This window comes from Eulemur rufifrons, chromosome 7, assembly GCF_041146395.1.
Source record: "Eulemur rufifrons isolate Redbay chromosome 7, OSU_ERuf_1, whole genome shotgun sequence".
Classification (NCBI taxonomy): domain Eukaryota; kingdom Metazoa; phylum Chordata; class Mammalia; order Primates; family Lemuridae; genus Eulemur; species Eulemur rufifrons.
Window position 1 is genome coordinate 5,280,147 of NC_090989.1, and position 21,897 is coordinate 5,302,043.

The following is a 21,897-nucleotide window of genomic DNA, read 5'->3' on the forward strand; positions in this document are numbered from 1 at the left end:
CACAAGGCTATTAAATCGCAGCGTGTGTGCTTGGTGCAGCAAGATGGTGCTCAAGTGCACCCCTGGAGCTAACGTTGCGGCCGTGTGGGGCTGCGTCCACCTGCAGCTTGCTGTGGACACTGAAAACCCTGTATAGAAGTGACTGTGCTTTATTTTTTTTATTTTTATTATTTTTTTTATTTCATCTTATTATGGGGGATACATAATTGCAGGTTACATACGTTGCTCCTGTACTGCCTTTCCCCCCAAGTCAAAGCTCCAGACGTGTCTGTTCCCCAGACAATGCGCGTTGCACCCATCATGTAGGTATATATCCCTCCCTTCCCCACCCCCCTTCCCGAGTCAGCACCTTCAAGCGTGACCATTTCCCAAACGGTGCGCAATGCACTCATTGTGTAGGCATACACCCATCCCCTCCCCCCACCTCCCACCTCAGTCTGATATCTGATTGGTGTCGTTCCCAGATGTGAATTTAGGTGATGATCAGGGAAACCAATTTTCTGGTGAGTACATGCGATGCTTGTTTTTCCATTCTTGGGATACTTCACTTAATATAATGGGCTCCAACTCTCTCCAGGAGAATCATTATTTCTTATAGCTGAGTAATATTCCATGGTATACATATACCACAGCTTACTAATCCAATCATGTATTGATGGGCATTTGGGTTGTTTCCACATCTTTGCAATTGTGAATTGTGCTGCTGTAAACATTCGGGTACATGTGTCTTTGTTACAGAATGACCTTTTTTCCTCTGATATGCCCAATAATGGGATTGCTGGATCAAATGGCAGGTCTACTTGAATCTGTTTAAGATACCTCCATAATGCTTTCCACAGGGGTTGCACTGGTTTGCAGTCCCACCAGCAGTGTATGAGTGTTCCTGTCTCTCCACATCCACGCCAACATGTGTTGTTTTGGGATTTTTTGATAAAGGCCGTTCTCACTGGGGTTAAGTGATATCTCATTGTGGTTTTGATTTGCATTTCTCTGATGATTAGGGATGTTGAGCATTTTTTCATATGTTTGTTAGCCACTGTGCTTTAAAGCACCACGGCTGATATCACCAACTTGAAGTTGCTTCGTGTCCCGGGTTGGGAACCTGTTGACCCTTTTATTTCATACTTAGCATATTCCATTACTTGGAATAATTCAACCACGTCTTTCTGACAGAAGCTTATCAATTTTCTAAAAATGGATATCATGCTTTGAAGAAAAGACAAGCATTGCACAGAGCTGTGAGAGGGGACCCAGAGGGCTTATGAAATAAGCAACAAGAACTCGGACCCGTCGTCAGTGGTCATGTGAGAACCAACCCCTCGGCCACACCAGTGACCAGCACTGTGTGCCAGGCCCAGCCGTTAAGAAGTCGCTGGGCATTTCAGAGCTTCTAGTAAAGAAGAAAAGAAATCATTACGAGGCCAGAACTTCCCTAAAGGACTATATCTACAATCACTGAATATCAGCTGCACTATTATTTTTGTCTTTTAAATAACTCTTGTTTACTTAAAGCAGTGTAATTGTAAAGAAAATTGGCTTTGTTATCTTTAAATGAAAAATCAGTATAACTAGCTGTGTGTGTGTGTATATACATATATATATATAACTAGCTGTGTGTGTGTATATATATACACACACACATTTGCATTTGCATTTATATATATATACACACACACACACACATATATGTATATATATAAATGCAAATGCAAAGAAAGCAAAACAATATTATTAAATTCTAACTAGATACAATTGCCTTCTAAAAACTCTAAGCTGGTAGTTTACTTTTCCTCTGTATTAAAAAAAAAAAAGAAGAAAGAAAAAGGAGATTACGAAGCATTAGAGAGGTAATAGAGATATCTTACTTCCACAAGAACATGCTGAGAATTTTAGTGGACGCATATAGGTAGGTGGGTGGATAAATGGCACCTCTTAAGGCTTCCCCTTTGAAAGAATCAAAAGGATTGAGAAGACTTATAGAGGAAAAAATTCTCACTATGGGTTTGCATGTCATTTCTCTGTAGCATCTTATCAGCCACATAACAGCGGTTCCCACCCACTCTAATTCATCATAGATGTGTTATTTTCGGTCTTTCTCCACCTCAGCACTCTTGTACGTCCAGCTGGCACTGCTTTACTCTGCTGTGCAATGGTTACACTTTTACCTTACGGTGCATTTTCTTTCGCTGTAACTAGGAATTAGCCTTTTAGGTCGCCTTCGACCGCATTACTAGGTCTGTATATGGTGTGCAATTGCTATGTGATTTTACTAATACTCTTGTGTTACAAAAGATACCAAAAGGCAGTGGATTGCATGATAAACTAGATCTGGGGAAGTCATATAGGGAATTGACCTACTGTCATAGTGGAAGGCTCTGTGACATGGGAACAATCTCAAAACTTCTCACGGGATCAGACCACTTAAAACTAAGCAGGTCTGGGGGTGCAGATGACGCTAGGAGCCATATCTAACATGGTTTCTACCCTTGGGTGGTTTTGTAAGTATATATATTTGTATATATGTTTGTGTAGATGGTTCAGTAAATGCATTACTATTTTCTTAGACATCTTCATGTGTCCTCAGGAAACAAATACAATCTAAGATCTTTAAATGATGTATTTAAAAAAAATCAGCTGCTTTTTCTGCTGCTCCCATTAAAAATGCAGCCAAGTCTGGGGACTTACAGACTTTCCAATCTGCATGCTTAAAGAGAGAACTTTAAGAATCCCAAATATGTCAGCTGATGTGCTTAAGGGCAATTAGAGTTGCTCTGACATGGAAGCCTCGTCAAAAAAAGAACAACTCAATCTCTAGGATGTCGAGCAAGGCCCTTCAAACATTTTTTACCCTGACTTGCAGTAAGAAATACATAGTAAAAGCATTTTTATCTTGGGACCCAGTAATATACACATGTACATGCATGTATAAATATGCAAACACATATGATCTTATGTATGCACATCTGAACTAAAACAAAACCACGGAATACTTACCACTACTATTTGATGCACACCAATACTGTCTACAATTTTCCATTTTATTTTTTTAAATAAAGTTACGATCCATGAAGTTGATTTCACAACCCATCAATAAGTGAACCACAGTGTGCAAAACCATTCCCCATAATAATAAGTGGCCACAACACAGTGTCTATTTTCATTCTTTATGGTTCTTGTTTTTCCAAATTCTTTCCCATAACTGTATGTCCTCTGCATCAGGCAGAAAAAGTTCACAGTTCATTTTCACTGTGTTTCACCAATAAGCACAGTGTCTTCAATCTGTTTGGGCCATTAACGTAGTTAGACTAGGTAAGCACAGTTATTGTGGATTGAAGTGCAATGTTGTGATCTTCCTTCTCTTATGTTTTCCTTTTTGAAAATGTTGCCTTTTAATCAGCACAGTCTTACACAGCCACAGCTAGAACAGAAGGTCAGCATGAAATATGCATTCTCTTCTAGCCTGCAGAAACCTCATGGGACAGGAAATTAGGCCGATGTACCTGTTCTAAATATTAGTCAACCCAATATGATAAGCACACCTAATGACACTCTTTTTCTTGCTTTTCCCACATCTCTATAAGGTGCTACTTTTCATTCCCCAACGTTGAAATCAGGTCACCGGTGGACAGTCAGTGCTGCATCCTGGGCTGCTTCTTCCCAGCAAGGGACTCTTCTCCTCCCACTTGGGGCTCCTCCCAAGACCTAGGAGTCACCTGTGTCCTCAGCCCAGCATCCAGGCCAATTCAATGTCCTGTGAATTCTATTTTCAAAATGTATCTTGTTTCGGTTCCTTCGACACGCCACCTCCAGTCTTTGGCACATGCCGTTCCTTCTACTTTGTCCTCAGCCCTGCTCCTTCCGTGGAGGACACCTTGCCATCCTCTTCCCCTCTGTGCCACATCTGAGATGCAGCCTCCTCAGAAACCCGTGCACTCGCCGTCTGCCTGAACAGCCCTGCTCTTTATCTGGGTTCAGCCTCCATTTCTTAATTTAAATGCACTTATCACGGTTTTTGATTTCTTTTCTTTGTCAATTTACTCTTTTTGTCTCTGTTCCCAATTGAAATATTTCCTTCTAGACATCAGTGGCCAAGCTATCTTATTCATTATATAAATAAATAAATACAATTTATAATGTTTATAAGCTGCTCTGGTTCTTTAAAAAAAATTCTTAAACTTTTAAGAAAAAATAAAATTCTATTCTTTCTGAGGATTTATTCTTTTAAATAACTAGAGATCTAACTAGAGCAAAGATTAATGACAGGCTCGAATATCTGCACAGGCAAAGATCTGATCATTAACAAACTAAATGGGGTAATTAGGTATACAGTCAGAATGCAGCGTGCAGGCTTAAATTAGTAGTGTATAATTGAGCCTCATTTAACTGCAGGAGAATTTCACTGAGAGAATTTTATTTACATAAGAGAAATGTCTTAGGGAAATTGCTTTGAGAGAATTTAAATATATATATGCCAAATCTCTACTTACTTCTAAGTCCCAGCCAGAGTTGCTAGCTATTCCTCGTGTGCTGTGTACGAAGGTGATGTTGTTATAATATTTCTGAACAAATGATTTCTTCCGGGCAGCTCAAGATCCACATTGGGGCTTCACTGTTCCCTGGATGTCTTGATGACATGTTCATGAGCATAACAGGTGCCAACAATGATTAGGTGGCATGATATGGTGGGGGCTCTGTCCCTCAACACGATGCCTTATTTTACTGATCCTATTTTGGAGAAAAACTCCAATATCTTCACTATCCAAACAATCATTGAAGCTAGCACCGTGTAAGGAGGAAGGGTGGGAGGCAGACAGCAGGTAAGTGGGGCAAGCAGAGGATGACCTTGCCCTTGGAGAGGCTGCTGGTGTTTGGGAGGAGTGTTGCTAGCGTCCCAACCAACTGGGTGGGATGCGGGTAGGTGTGAAATCCTGAGTTATCGATGTAGTTCAGGAAGATAAGCAGATCGGATACATGGCAGATTCGACCTCTGGGTCAGGTATTTGGAGGGGAGGGATTACAAAGACCACGGTAAGCATTGACAGTTTTCCTTTCTGCTCTTTGGCATGCCCAGGTAGTGACCAGCTTGAAAGGCAAGCAAAATAAAGGGCTACCTTTGACACAGCTACTCCCAATATAGATATTGTCCCCAATTTCTCTCCTTCTGTGTTATGCTGCTTAAATGGGCTTGGCTCACCACGCCCTGACTGCTTTCTCAAAATAAATTTTAACTGCACAACTAGTGCATTATTGCTGTATTTTTAAAAGATATTCAAATATATGACAGTATGAGATGAAACATGTAATTCTCTCTTCCCTTCCCCTAATCCACTCATGACTTCAGAGGCAACCACAGTTAACGATTTGGTGGGTATCTGCTGAAACGGTCCTCTCTGTTCATTTGCGTACACAAATGTATTCATATACACGTATACTCATTGCCATTGTTACATAACAGTATAAACTGTTCTGTAATCACTTTAGATTATGCCTTGGAGATCTTTTCACAGAGTAGAAGAGATATGCCTATCTGTCTTTTAAATGACTGCAGAGTATGGATATACCCTAATTTGTCTACTTATTTACCCCTTGATTCAGATTTATTTATAATTTTTCATTTTTCAAACAGTGCTTCGGTGCATGTTTTGGGCAAATGTCAATGTGTGCACATGCCTGAGTGTTTCCACAGGAAAGAGTCTTTGAAGTGGCAAGCTGGATCGAAATGTGTGCGATTGTCACACTTGAAATATGCTAGCTGCTTGCCCTCCAAAAACCAAAAGGCTTCACCAATTTACACACCCAAGGGGCTTATTTCCCCATATCCTTTGTTAAGACTACTTATTATCAAACATTTTATTTTTTTCTACTCTCCTGGATGAAAATAACATCTCATTTTAATTTGATTAAATGATTTGGTCAAGTTCTAAATAAATTCTGTTCAGCAATGAATTAAAATGTAATTCATTTCACTTATGAAAAATTGAAAATATTATCACAATATCTAGTTATCTAATCCTGGAATTTGATATGCTTCTTCATTTATTCAGGTCTTCTATTATGTCTTTTGGTAATGATTAGTGTTCTTTAAGTCCATTGTGTATATATTTAGCTCTTTGTAGCTGGATAGTTGATATTTGTGTTGGTCTAGCAAGGGGGATATTTTATTACAGATTACAGCTATTCTTGCCTACCTTTCCCTGCCAGGCACTTACATGGATGTTCTTATTTAATATCACAATTTTCCCAAGAAGGTAATATTGCCCCATTGTACAGATGAAAAAACTGAGGCTCTTTTAGGTTATGTATTCAAGGCTATCCCAATAGGAAGACACAGAGCTGAAGCTCTTTGCACCATCCTCCTGGAAGTCCTCTCCTCCCCTGGCTTTCTTAATACTGCAGTGTCTTGGGTCCTCTATCCCTCCTCCCTGTCCTTTGGCCTCCTCCTTCACTCCCCTTCCTGGGGGATTCCTGAACTTCACTTCCCATAAACGGCTCCTCTTCAACTTACATAGCTTGATCCCAAAAACTCTGTCTCCAGCTTGACTACAATTGCTGACTTTAAATGACTTGGCATGTTCACAGGGGAACTTTTATCTCTTTTGAAACAGAATCTCCCCTCCCCCAACTTCTTTGCTCTACTGTTTCCGCAGGTCCCTCAGACCCAACCCTTGGCATGCTCTCCTTCTCCCTTAGCCCCTTCTGTTGAGCCTTTGGCTTAAATGTTTCTGTGCTCACTTCTCTGCCCCACCCCTGTACCTCCACTTACCCAGGGCTTGCTGCCTCACGCTTGGACCACGACCCAGAGCCAGGGGAGAGTATTGGGCAAGGGAGGGCGTGAGCTCAGAGCCTGCATGCCAGGGTATCACCCTGCCTCAGCTTCTCCTAGTTGTATGAACAGGGGCAAGTTACTTAACCTCTCTGTTCCTTTATTTTCTCATCTGAAAAATGAGAATAACAATATCTTCATTGTTGGGTCATTGCAACTACTAAATGGGTCAAAACATTAAATAATGCTCAGAGCAATGGTGGCCCCTACTAAGCACCCAGTACCTATTGGCTCTAATTAGGATTAGTCTTAATACCCAGATGTCTCTGTCCAAATTTCCTCTTTGTTATTAATATAAGGACACCAATCACATTGGATTAAAGGCCCAAACTGCCCCAGTATGACCTCGTCCTAATGTGTCATATCTGCAATGACCCTATTTCCATAAAAGGTCACATCCTGAGGTACTGGAGGTTAGGACTTCAACATAAAAATGTGGGCATGGGGGTGATCAGACCATGACATCAGGGGAGATGTCTTGTCTTTCGGGGAGATCTTTTCTCTTACGTATAGCTTTCAGCATACACACATTTTCTTTAAACAATCACTTCTGTCAGGTCATTCAACTGCTCAAGAAATGTCTATCGCTCTTTCCTGCCTGCATCTAACCATGCACCCACCCCTCATGTCACAGACTAGGACACACCTCAGAATCAAACCAGGGCTTCAATTAATTCCTTTCTAGCCTGCATCGGAATTAAGAGATATTGGTAACTTTAATTTCATCATAGATATGTATTTTTTCTAATTCCAGTTCTATTTTAGTTAACACTAAGAGGCTCATCTCATTTCTAATGCTGTATACTAAGAACTTAGATTTCAGTCTTAGGTCCTGCTAATTTTTCAGGAATTGTTGTGAAAACTGCTTTAGAGAAAGCTCAGTTTTATTACACAGTGTGGCTGTCATTGGAGGTGGCAGGCACAGCTGACAAAAGTTTCATTGTGTTGTGCGACCATTTGGCGTCTTATTAGCAGAACCATCTGTTCTTTAATTGCTATTAAGTCAGTTCAGATAGATTGCAATAGCAAAAGCAAAACAAACAAACAAAAACCCTAAGATATATTTCTGACTAAGTGAAAAATCAAATACACTTTTAAAATCTTCCTAAAAATAGTACTGCCTCTATCGAAACTCTAACAGCCTGGCTACACACACATTAAAAAAAAAAAAAAAAATACCAGAGAGCATAATGAGAGAATAATTAGCATCACAATCTTAAAATATGCTCATTTTCATATAAGAATATATTATAGTCATTTCTGGAAGGGGAAAAAACTCTTTATGTATTCTACATGAGGAAATATCATGTTGAAATCTAAAAAGAGGTATTTTAGCTTTCTTTTTACCCAGACCTAGGAAAAGATGTTTTGAATACAAGCAATGATAAACTGTTTCATCAACCCATGCGTTCAACAAATATTTTTGGATAGCCTAGCCAAGTACCGTTGCTTGTAATGGAGATGAAAAGTTGAACGAGACAAAACAAGTTCTCACTACTCTAGTTGGAGGAGAGAAACACTAAACCAATCTCACACACGTGAACATGGTAGCTTCACACAGAGATGTAACAAAGCCACGTCTCTGGTAATGAGTGACCGTGGATGCTACTGATGTGGACTGACATTGCTGGAAAACTGACTTAAGAACCAAGGCCAGGAGGACAAGAAGGAGCCAGCCAGGTAGAGATCTGGGACCAGGGTCTCCAGGGAAACAGTTATAAGAAGGGCCTGTGGCTGGGGCATGGTGGAAGGAGAGGATAGAGGGGAGGCTTTTGGACGTATGGTCAAAGCCTAAACCATCGTAGGCCATTGTAAGTGATTTGATCTAGTGGGACCCCATTAAGGCACTGAATGTCCTATGATGTACCTTGTTAAAAAACCATGGATGTTGAGGGGAGCAGGAATGGGCACATGGTCTTAGAAAGCTGAGGTGCTTAGACCTGGGTGGTGCAGTGTAGAGGGAGAGAAGTGAGTGGATTCGGGATGTATTTTGGAGGCAGGAGCAGAGGGCCTTTCTGTTAGATAAAATACGAGGGATGAAGAATGATTAATTTTGAGGACTTTTTAGGGTATTTTTCTTATGTTCAGATACTGATAAATATACCAGGAAATACTGTTATTCAAGCAACATTACAATGATTTTGGAGAAGTCCCTGGGTTTTTGCAAATATCCCTTTCTACTGCAGAAAAGATTTCTGAAGACAATGTGTTGGTCATCTCAAGCTTCTATGACAAAATACCACAGATAGGGTGGCTTAAACAACAGAAATTTATTTCTTAGTTCTGGAGGCTGGAAAGTTCAAAGTCAAGTTGTTGGCAGATTCAGTACCTGGTGAGGGCTCTCTTCCCAGCTTGCAGAAGGCTGCCTTCTTGCTGTGATCTCACATGGCGGAGAGAGAGAGAACGAACTCTGGTCTCTCATCCTTTTCATATAAAGATACTAATCTCTGCCGGGCGCGGTGGCTCACACCTGTAATCCTAGCACTCTGGGAGGCCGAGGCAGGAGGATCGCTTGAGGTCAGGAGTTCGAGAGCATCCTGAGCAAGAGTGAGACCCCGTCTCTACTAAAAATCAAAAGAAATGATCTGGACAGCTAAAAATATAGAGAAAAAAAAATTAGCCGGGCATGGTGGCACATGCCTGTAGTCCCAGCTACTCAGGAGGCTGAGGCAGAAGGATTGCTTGAGCCCAGGAGTTTGAGGTTGCTGTGAGCTAGGCTGACGCCATGGCACTCTAGCCAGGGCAACATAGCAAGACTCTGTCTCAAAAAAAAAAAAAAAAAATGATGATACTAATCTCATCACTGGAGCCTCATCCTGGTAATCTCATCTAAACCTAATTACCTCCTGAAGGCCCCATCTCCAAATACCATCACGTTGGGGATTAGGACTTCATGGTATGAATTTTGGGCAGACACTGACATTTGGTTCATAGCAAATGTCTGTGACCTTCCTGTCCCCACACCTTTCGCTGTGATGTGTGAAGATTCTCTATGGGCTTGTGTATCTTTCTACATTTTGTTAATACTCTGTCGCATGACGCTGGCTCAGAGGTTCGGTAAGTATTTTGCTTGTGGTGATACAGCCCCAGTGACAGAATTGTGATGCCAAACTCATCCATGTCATTTCCACTCTGATGCTTTGTCTAACACATGAGGTTGGCTGCATAAGTAAACACAGAAACAAATAAAAGTGAGAGTGAGCCCTACTATGTATATGTCCGTGGGCTCTTTCTGTCTGGCTCAGCCAGCCAACATTATTATGCTCCAGTGGATTGACCAGAGTAGCAGAGTAACTTATGTGACATTAGCTTATATAAATACCATTTTAGTTTTTATTTATTTTTATGAATATTATTTTAAGTGAGAAATTGTAATTGTATACATGTACAGGGTACAATGTATTGATCTGATGCGTGTGTATGTATATATATATATGTATATATAAAATGTGAAATGATTAAAATAAGCTAATTAACATTTCTATCCTCTCACTTATCCCTTTCGTGTGGTGAGATACTTGAAATTTATGCTCTTAGTTATTCTGAGATATAAAATACCTTATTAGTGACTATGGCTGTGTAATAGGTGGGTGAGTGTATGCCAGATGACATCTGTGTATTAATTTAATCTTCAGCATTACAATAAAGAAGATATTACTCATCAACTCTCTTTCCTAGATGAACAAAACAAAGTTTAGAGAATTGAATGTCTACACCGAGGCCACAGAGCTGAAAAGTGACAGTGATAGTTTTGTAGTTCAGATCCTTTGATCCAAAGCCCGGGATTTTTCTTGGACCCTGCGGAATCTCTCAGAGTGGATGAGCTGGTTCCACCTGGTATCAGGAAAGGATCTTTTCATTTGCTTTTTTATAAGAAACAGTGAAAAAGCTAAATAGATTGAACAAGCAAATTAATAATGAAGACTTTAAACTGTAAAGTTAATTAGTTGGATCAGAGTAATACACAGGATAAATACAGGTTTGGGGATAAATAACAATTTTCCTTTCTGGGTATTGGTAGCCCCTGTCATCCAGGCGATGCAAGGATAGTGTCTCTTCCCTGATTACTCCCCAGGCTCCTCCCTTCCACCCTTCTTTCTCACCTTGATTGCAGGTACCTAACCCTAAGGCTCAAATATGCTTGGATTACAAGCTCCCCAAAGACAGGGGCTGTCTCATTACTTTTAGTATTTCTGGAGCCCAGGGTCGTGCTGGCCCAATGGCTGGACACACCACTGAGCTCTGTTTCCCGCCCACCATGGCACATGGTGCCTCCTGGAATCAGCTCTGATATGCCTCTTTCTGGAGGTCACACGTGTCTGCTTTCTGCAGCTCAGATCTTGAAGTTCAGGCTTTCTGCTTTAACTACCAATAGTTCAGTAAAATGGGTTTCCAGAACTGTTGCTATTTTAATCTCTGCCTTTGATGCAATCATACAGAAAACCCAAAAGGGTATCGTGCCTAAACTTCAGAAGCTGTTGCTCTCTGTGTGTTCTTCATAGCTCAGCACCAGAGGGAGAATGTGGCTGTAGAACTACTACCCTGACTAATAAATACCCTGGGGGTTCCTGCAACATTCTCTTATTGGGCAAATGCCCCATTTTCATTGGTAGTTTTGTGTTTCTGGGTAAAACTATCCCATTAGCCCCTATGCTGAACTTAGGCTGGCTGAACTGGTGCCAAGCAGTGGATTTATTTTAGTGGCACTAACATACAGGCTTGTGTTAACTGACATTGAGAGCCACTCCAGAACTTGGTCCTAACCTATTTACTCTTGGTTTACACAAAGTGCTAGCCAATTTGGTGGGGCTGTTTTCTAACTCTCAGCATACTGAATGCATCACACTAAGCGTGTTGACAAGGAGATTGATAACAAAGAGAAGGAACAGCTGATAGCCTGACAGAAAAGGAGGAAGTAGACAGGCTACTAAAGACAGACTCAGGCACTTAAACATCTGTCAGTCCGGGAACATTTAGTGCATCTCAAGAAGCGAAGATAGGTTGTAACGTGTCACTCTAGTAACTGAGCAGCATAGCTCAATAATTAATGTCCACGGTGATGACCCTAAATCCAAAAATCATTCACTACTGTTTGGTTGACTCTGATTTGCAGTGTGTTTCATATGACAAAAAGTATGAACTATATTTGAGAAATATGTCCATCTAAAATACTAAGTTTTCTAAGAAAAATAGTTACTCATGAAATTCTTGGCTTTGCACAGTTGTGTGTTACCAGACAGTTCTGAGTACTCAAGGAGTATGTGTGTGTGCATGTGTGTGTCTTCGCGGCATGTGTATGTGAGAGAGAAATCAATAAAGGCTCACAGAGACAGGCAGAGAGAGAATTTGTGTGTTTGCATTTTATTGATACCAATAATTTATATTTTAACATTAGCCTATTTTAACGGAAGCACATTCTTTAATCCCTAAGGACACGAACAAACCACATACTCCGTATGACACAAAAACCTCTGGTGATGTCAGGCCGGGAGTGGGGTGCAGTGGCGATTTAGGGGGTAGTTAAAATGATTCTTTGTTACCATGGAGCCAAGACATTTGGTGCTCTAATGGCTTTGCTATGCCCTCATTGCCCCCCTGAGAGTTCCACAGGACTCCAGAGTTGAGACTGTACCCACGGACCCTGGGCTTTCCTGTGTCCACTCATAAGTAAAGGATTATACTCTTCAACCTTTTTTTTATGTTTTAAATTATGGATCAATTTCAAGATGATTTTCAATGAGAAATGGGGGCCAGGCAGACATAGGTCAAATTCAGTACGGAAACTCGGCCAATATCAACTTCTCTATTCCTATGGACATCTTAAAAAATGTTTAAAGGACATGTCTTAACTGAGTCTTATTTAGCATGCCAAGTACGTGAGTAAACAAAAAAAGTTAGACATTACAAGAGCAATGTGGGTAATTAAATTAAATGTGCCTAAAGAATAGAGCCTCTCAGGAATCAGCAGGTAGTAAGTGCAGACTACTGCCATCCACGTGCATATTTCAACCCTTCTGAAGAATGGCGTGCAAAATGCTTTCACTTACATTTTGACACCACTGATGGCCTGTCGATTCTAATGAAAATACTCCATGCCAGGAAGGTGACAGAAATTATGTGAATTATATCTGTTATCTTTTTTGGCCTTCTTTTCTGTCTATCATGCTGTCCTTTAAAAGAACTGGTTATTAAAGCATTATGTAAGTATGCAAAACATACTGAAAGAGAAACAGTGTTTCCATTATATACAATATATATTGGTAAGAAATGCTTGAGTGTGATGACAGATGACAAGTGGTAAAAGGTATTTTTAGTTTCTTTTTGGGGGAGGATAAAGCAAAATTATCTAGAATACAGAGCACTAAGAGATTTTTTTTTTAGCTTTTCTAATATTTAGCATATTTATGACACATTTTAATGATATCTAAATGGAATTGTTTTGAAAGTTAAAGTAAGTACTAAAGATATTTTATACTATTCTTAATAATCATTTGTGCTCTTTTGAAAAGCTTATGCTAGGTCTATATTTGCTCTATATTTTAATGATCTTTTTCACCTCCATGTTCCTTTGAATTGCTCTTATCTCCATAAGAAATAATAAACCATTTTTAATTCATCTGAGCAATTGACTTATACATAAAGTATAGTCCTTGCAGGAAATGACCAAGAAATTATGTTTATGACTTAAATATTTGAAGCCCAAAACAATAAAGTCACAACTCCTGGCAATTCTGAATAAAATGAACCAAAGAAAGTTTCAACTGAACCTAAGAAAAACAAACAATAAAAGAAGTTGATTTTTTTACACTTTAGTCTTTTCCCAAAGAGACAAATCACATTCTTTCATGTGAAATCACATCACGTGCAGAAATATTTCATGGAAGCGTCCAACAGTGGCAGGAAGTGTACTCAATCACCCACCAGGAAGGTGCAGTGACTCACTTTGAGGTCTGCTTTTATGCTCCAGTTTGTTTTGCCACCCAATTATAATTGAACAGTGACAAATATCTTCAAAAGTTACATTTTCAAAGGAAAGATGTCTTTACCCTTCTTAAACTAATACTGATATTTGATCCCAATGTTAACCATTTCTGTAAAACTAAAGTTGTACAGGTAAAAAAAATCACAGGTCACAGATGGGACCTTCTGTTTTACGCTGACATAAAAAGGGAATGGCTGCGCATGAGATATTCTTGTTGAGGTGAAAATAGTTATTTGAGCAGTCCCTTAAAAAATTAGTGATTAAGAAATAGCAAAGTGTTCTAAAACACAGAATCTGGGACGACTTTGTCTTTGTTTTAGAACATAGTGATAAATGTTGGTTGTTATTATTATGAAGAAGTGAGACAATCTTTCTTGGGAAGTTTGTGGAATATTTAATTGCTTTATAGTCTAACGTTTTAGTGTTTTTATTGACATACTTCAAACTGAGGCAAAAGTTTATACCTTCATGAGGTAGAAATTTGCAACAATGTTAATACTTCCTTAACTTGTCACAGTCTAAGAAAAAAGCGATGATCCAAGAAAATCTTCTAATTAGCCATATACGAATTATATGACAACTCTGTTGCTGTAAGATAAATCATGACCTAAAAAATTAATTTATGAGATTAGATTTGCTAAGTATATTTTTATTGTGCAACATATCTACTGACAACTATTTAGACAGTTGAAAAATTAAAACAACTTAGACCCTAAAGTAACACACACCCCCTCCCATTTTTAGCCTTTGCATGAGATTTCTTCAGGTGAAAAAACACTATTTAAGGACTTTGTTCATGTGGTTGGGTTGCTTTTGTTCTATTTTAACCAAGCCACTGCTTTCCTCTGTTTCAGGATCTAGATTTCTCATCACATCCACTGGAGCCTTGTATATTAAAGATGTACAGAACGAAGATGGATTGTATAACTACCGCTGTATCACGCGGCACAGATACACTGGAGAGACGAGACAGAGCAACAGCGCGAGACTCTTTGTATCAGGTACAAACTCATCAGGACTGTGTCAGCTGCTTCTGCTTGTCCTTTGTTGATGTCCTGAGATGACTCCCCCCAAATTGTGGAATGTATGACTAAAATGAAGCCTTCGATTTTTTTTTCAAAATATTTCAGCAATTTAAAATGTCTTTCAAACCAGTATCAGTGCAATGTATTAATAATACCAATACAGATATTCCAAGTGCAGTCATTTTATACCTGTCAATCAAATAAGCAATCCATTCACATGATGTGCATTAGCACTTTGGGGAACAGTGGAGGAGAGTGAAATATCCATCTCAGTATTAGAAAGTCAAATGCAAAATCCCTGACTTTTGCCTTTGCAGCTTAAGAATGTAAAGTTGTCCCATGCAATGGTTATCCTATGCAGTTATAAGAGAGAGATGGAATTGAGCAAAGGTGGTTTGCTGTCAATATTTGAGGAGTATCTTATTTTATTTGCAGTGATGCTTTAGGGGAAGAAGTACTGGAAAGTTATTGAACATTGGGGTAATTAAAACATACATACTGAATCCCCACTTATTGTCCTTGATAATGTAGTATTGGGATTTTTCTCTTCCCCATGCACATCCTCAACACAGCCGAAGCCTGCTTGGACTTTCAAGGTCCAACACAAATAAAAGTTGGAATTAAATTATTTTTCCTCTGAACTTGCATTTTTTTTCTTAGCCTGTTGCATTTCAAGTCAATTGTTACTTTCTCCCTTGTTTTATAGTTATGTCTTGTCAGGGAAAGTGAATTAGAAAATGAATAACACCTGTCATCTCAGTCCATGGTGGCTTCAATGACAGCGCAATATTCTACTGGTTCAAAATATCCTAGAAAAGGTCTTCTTTCCATTAAAGAAAAGCTTTCTAATGATATCTTCAGACGAGGAAAGAGAAGGATTTGAGGAAAGGGGGACGGATTGTGGTATATGATTAATTTGGGGTTAACAAAACTAGTTAATAAGCATTTCTCTATCCAAAAGATGACTTATGTGATGATGATCTGGGAGCCCATTTTTCTCCTTCAAATGACCTTGTTTATAGCCACTCTAAATCATAAAGTGCTGAAGATCAGCTTTAACTCTCGGGGTTGGAAAGGCAAGTTTACTTTTCTTAATCCCAAGGTGTGTGTATGCTTGTTTGTTTTGGAGGGACTCACTGATATTTCCAGGATTGGCAGCAGCAGTCATGAGTCCTTGGTGGCCATGGCAGCCTCAGGAGTCCCTGAGATCTCCCAGTGAGCACTGGGGAAGTGAGAGCATCATGACACCGTTGAGTGAGGGGACATCGGACACTGAGACGCCAGCAGAAGGGTGGCCAGGGAATGAGACTGGACATTTGGGGATGAAGGTGCAGATGAAGACAAGGAAGGTGACAGTTACAAGGAGAGGAGAGGGTTTTGCAGAGTCACATGTTATTGAAAGGCTCATATGAAAGTCTGCCGTATGTGGCAAATAAGTCATGATTTTTTTTGTCACGGAGATTTTAATAAAGCAGTAGAGGGACAAACTTGTTAAAAGATCAGGACATAGACACAGAGCACAGAGTACTATTCTAAATGCTAAGCTTTGAAGAAAAAAGAGAAATGAATTTTATTTTAAATTAGATTTAAGTTCATTTTACACATGTGTACATTTGTGTACATGGAATTTGGGTCATGGTGGGGACACGTTAGTTAGTAGCAAGGTTTATAATGACCGTCAAACTCCTCCTGAAGCTAAAACATGAGATGGGATGGCGAAGGGAAAAGCACATGGATGACATTTTCAACACAACTTGGTGATGGAGATGCCCCAGAAACCCTAGAATACGGGTGAGTGTGGACGGACTACTGGTGACAGACAAGAACAGCGGTGTGGGGACAGCAGAAGTGGAGGGCGGTGGCAGGGGACGGCCTGGCTGAGCTACAGCACAGTCAGGAAGCACTTTCCTCCAAAAGCAGAGGAGCGTCCCCCAGGTGGGCGCCCGGGATTGAGCCTCCGAAGACTCACAGCTGGGCTAGGACCGCGTGGGCTCTGAGTGGGCGATGAGTAGAGAAGGCGGCCAGGGTAGGCAGTGAGGGTCGCACAGGCTGCTGGTGGTCCACGTCCTTGAAGACCGCAGAAGCCTTCAGCGAATACTCCTTTCAGAAGAACAGAGACTGACCCTGAGGGAAACTGCTGGATTTAGAAATGAAACTGAGCCGGAGTGGAATCTGACAGTAACAGAGAGAGGAGGCTCTGCAGCCTGGGAGGCCGGACAGGATTCTACCCCATGAAATGCCACAAAAGAAAAACGCAACATGGAAAACGGAGCGAATGGCCTTAGCATGAACGGAGTGCTCGAGGAAAGGCGTGACTGAAGGCGGACACTCTCCCAAGCCAGCGCCGCTCTGAGAAGTGGGATAAATATTTAGAGTCCATCAGGGTAAAATCAAGAGAAAAGCCTGGAAAAGCATCCTTATGTCTTCCCCTCCTGCAGGGAGCGTGTCCTGATTAACTAAGAGGTGCTGCCTCCTTGTAAGTGGACCTGAAAGAAAAAAGGTTTAGCCCTATACAACTTTATCACAAGAAAAAAGATGCAAATGAACCAAATAATGTTTTGACAATTAAAAGTAACTAAAAAATACAGACACAAATCTTCTGAATACTATACTTTATTGTTTGAAAATGATTAAAGCTTTGAAATAGCAGCATAAATCAGAAATAAAATAGTTCATAAGCACAATGACTAAACAACAAAAATCTGTGAAACAAGAAATGGCATAGTTTAGGAAAGAATTTTAAAAAATTAAGAGTTATAAAATGAGGCGGAACACATCAGAAAATAAACAAACAAAAAGCATAATATGGTAAATAAAGAACAGTAAGAAAACACATGCAGAAAATCAACAAATAGAGGTAAAAAAAATTAGTGGAAAGATATACTGCTGGCTGGCAAAGGTGGTAGACACATGTATAACTAGATTCTCTTAAGAAGAAGACCAAACACTAGATCAGAGCAAGTATTTAAAACAATAATTCAAGAAAGAGTCCTGTAATTAAATGATATACAATAATGACTTCATATTGAAATGGCACAACTATACCTGGGGAAATGGACCCAGTGTGGTTGACACATAACATATCCTAATAAAATTTGTGAACTGTAAATGTTAAGAAAAATATCTTTTCAGCATCTGGGGAATAAGCTCAAGTTACTTAGAAAATATAAAGAGAAAGAGATCAATGAAAAAGAAAATAGACAAAAATAATAGTAAAAGCAAACAAGTTTACTCCTTAAAAATCAATAAAATAGACAAAACCTATTTTTTAAAATGTTGTTGATTTTTATACGAGGACTAGGTTTTTGAGCCATTCTTTCTCTGAGGACCTAGAAAGGTTGGTCAAATGTGTACAAAAACATCTGCTGGAAGTTGTCAGGAGCTAATGTGAACAGTTATAGGGCCACATTCTGGAAGAAAACAGCCACAGGAAGTGAGACTGGTATCTGGGCTGCTTGTCCAGCAGGGCGGTTCTAGAGGAGAAAGATGAAAACCTGAGAAGCTGAGCAGCTCTTCTGAAAGCCTAGTAAGATCTTAGTAGGATAAAACTGGAGTCTTGGTCCATAGAAGTGGGGCCTGGTGAACTCCACGTGCTTAAGTCAAAGGGCTGCAGTCTGGGAATGAGTGAGAACCAGCCTGTCCTCTAGGACTTAACAGTTGGCAAAGATGATCTTGGAATTCTAATGCTGTGGTGATATCCCTTTTGCATTCCTGACTTTGGTTATTTTTGCTCTCTCATTTCCTCCTTCCCTTCTTGATCAGTCTTTCTGAGGACTTTAAAAAAGATACTCCCACCCCATGCAGAGGAATTTGCCAATTTTTAGCAAAATTGCATATGAATTTATTTTCTTTGAGTGAGTAATCTAGGAAGATTTTCCAATGATGGAGTGTCAAAATCATGCCTTATGCATAGAGTTACTAATCACAGAGTTATAGTAGCAAAATCTTGGAAACTACCTCGGTATCCATCAATAGGGGATAATTAAATAAATTATAATGTACTACTGAATGAAGTGACATGCAGGCAAGATGAGGTTAATTCTCATCACATCAGTGAAGTAATATCTGGGCTATATTCTTAAGTGAAAAAAGGAAGATGCAGGACAGCATACATAGTATGTGTCTGTTATGTAGGGAAAGTGGAAGGATTTAAATATGTATGGATCTGCTTATAATTGTGAAAAATACTGGAAAGGTAAACTAAAAACTAATAAAATGGTTTACCTCTAGGGAAAAAAGTAAATGGGACATGGGTGGAAATAAGACATTTTTTAATATATCTTGTTATACAGTTTCAACTTTAGAACCATGCAAATGTTTTATATTTCAGAATATTAAATTCAAAAAGTAATTTAAAAACTGAAAATACACTGAAATAAATGAATCTAAATGCATATTAAGTTGTTAGATAATCAAACATAAAACATATTTCAAATAACTTTAAGACACAGTTTTTGTATATGACAAACACATTCTAAAGAAAAAATGGCTTAAAATAAATTTTAAAATTTATTTGGTTGATTTATTTTTTAAATATTAATTTCAAAAAATATATGTAGTAGGACATATATATAGGATATATATCTAGTAGGATATATGTATATATATATAGTATGATAGGGGAAAAGTAATTAGTTTTATTTTAATATTTTTATTTAGAACCAAGATTTTCAATGTAAGAGAAAAAAATAAAAGTATAAAAGGCAAGAATTTAAGTAATATCCCTGAAATGTCAAATTTTAATTGAAACTATCAGTACATGCTTTCTAAAAAAATATATATTTCCAAGGTCTTCCCACTGAAAACTCCCAGAAGGAATGAGCACACAATAGCAACAAGCACCTCTAGCACCCAGATTATAGTCTGCTTTCAAAATCATTCCCCACTAAAAGGAACCAGGGCTTCTTGGAAGAAGAGTTCATTATAGGTCTGGGGCAGGAAATGTATAATAAGATGAGCCTGAAACATTAACGAGGTCTTTCAAATGACACAGGAGCCAACATGAAGACACTCTCACCAGCCGAAAGGGCTAAGCTGAGCATCAAAACGTATGATTGCATGTGATTGATAACCATTAAACACTATAAAAACCCATGAATTCATTATGATTTTATACCCATGTATATCCACACGTGTGTCCATATATGTATTTTTATGTGCACATATATTTACATATGCACACAGGCACATACATTTTATAATTTAAAACAGCAGTAATAAGAATCTCATTGGTCTGTGTAGTGGTGATCCAGGCACCAATTCTTCATTTTGACACCTGGTGATTAAAGGAAACAACTGTCTTTCCTACCGCTATTGTATTTCATGATAACCAAACCTTAGTTCAGGAGGAAAAGTTCTTATCTACAGAATAATTACATTGTCTGAATTTGAAAGAAATAAGAAAATTAGAAAATCACCATTTTTTTCCACCCCTAATAAAATAATCAATTCAGCTAAATTTCAACATCTGATCTTGCCAATCAATTTAGTAAATGTGGGAAAGCCACGTATTATGTGGATGTACTATGAATTACATAGTGAGCTTCTCAAAGAGAAAGAAAAAAGGTTGAACATTTATCTAATCAATCCATTGAACTAAAGTCCAGTTTAGAGGAAAAATGGCTATGGCAATAGAAGAACAAGAGGGCTCTTGGGCAACAAAATAAGAATAACTGTTTTTAAAAGTGAAACACCTCTCATAAATGTACTAATCATAATACTTACTATGGTATAATGTATACTTTTATTCATCGTCTTGAAAAAGGTAATTTTATATTGATTTAGGAAAAAAAGGAAGAAAAGCAGAAAGTGTACTGATTACATTTGAATGCTCTAATTAGTCTCTATGCAAATTCTAAATACCCATGCATACAAAGAAAATAGTAAAATAATTGTCATTGAAATTTCCTCTATGGAAAATATATGTAAACTTGTTTTGATATGTTTAATATATAATGTCTAGATTAGAATATTTAAAATATTGTCAAATTATTTCCCTGAAAGCTAGTCTGAAAAATAATGTTCTTAATTGTAATCACTTTCTTTTTTTTTTTTTTTTTTTAGACAGAGTCTCACTCTGTTGCCCAGGCTAGAGTGAGTGCCGTGGCGTCAGCCTAGCTCACAGCAACCTCAAACTCCTGGGCTCAAGCGATCCTACTGCCTCAGCCTCCCGAGTAGCTGGGACTACAGGCATGCGCCACCATGCCCGGCTAATTTTTTCTATATATATTTTTAGCTGTCCGTATAATTTCTTTCTATTTTTAGTAGAGGTGGGGTCTCGCTCTTGCTCAGGCTGGTCTCGAACTCCTGAGCTCAAACGATCCGCCCACCTCGGCCTCCCAGAGTGCTAGGATTACAGGCGTGAGCCACCGCGCCCGGCCTGTAATCACTTTCTTAAACAACTTCTTACTGTCCTTTTAAAAGCAAAATTTAAAATGATAATGTATTTCCTTTTTTATGACTAAGCCACATACCATACTACTCAATATTATATATTGTAAATTACAGTCAGGTTCTAAGATTAAAAAAAAAAAAAAGAAAGAAAGAAATTCCGAATGGGGGATTTCTTACAACTTTGGTCCTCAATCCCCAAGTCACAGACAGGTACAGGTCTGTGGCCTGTTAGGAACCGGGCCGCACAGCAGGAGGTGAGTGGCAGGAGAGCGAGCGAAGGTTCACAGCGGGTCCCCATCGCTGGGATCACTGACCGAACACCACATGTCCCCACTCCCCTGGTCCATGGAAAAATTGTCTTCCATGAAACTGGTCCATGGTGCCAAAAAGGTTGGGGACCACTGTCCTACAAGATAACTCACCTGGTTTCTTCAGATCAACAAGTCAAAGACCTGGGAGAAAAAAGTGAGGAGGGCAAGTCTGCTCTGCATTATAAGAGACTCTCAAGAGATGCAATAATTAAATGCAAACTGTAGAAAGATCGTGACTTAATTAACTCAATTGTTTAAGTAATAAAATTTTTTTTATCTGCTCAAGAAAAAATGAATATAGAGTGTATAATAGATGAAACCAAGAGATTATTATTACTATTGTGTGATATTGGTATTGTGATT

The 21,897-nt window shown here is 39.0% G+C and overlaps 1 protein-coding gene across 1 annotated transcript in view; it reads left to right on the forward strand.

Annotated features, from left to right (window-relative positions):
- Positions 1-21,897, forward strand: part of DSCAM (DS cell adhesion molecule) — a 740,578-nt gene that overhangs the window by 420,692 nt on the left and 297,989 nt on the right. The window contains exon 5 of the mRNA XM_069471934.1: positions 14,660-14,806. Within this exon, the coding sequence (XP_069328035.1) occupies positions 14,660-14,806 (147 nt within the window). The remainder of the gene's footprint in view (positions 1-14,659; positions 14,807-21,897) is intronic.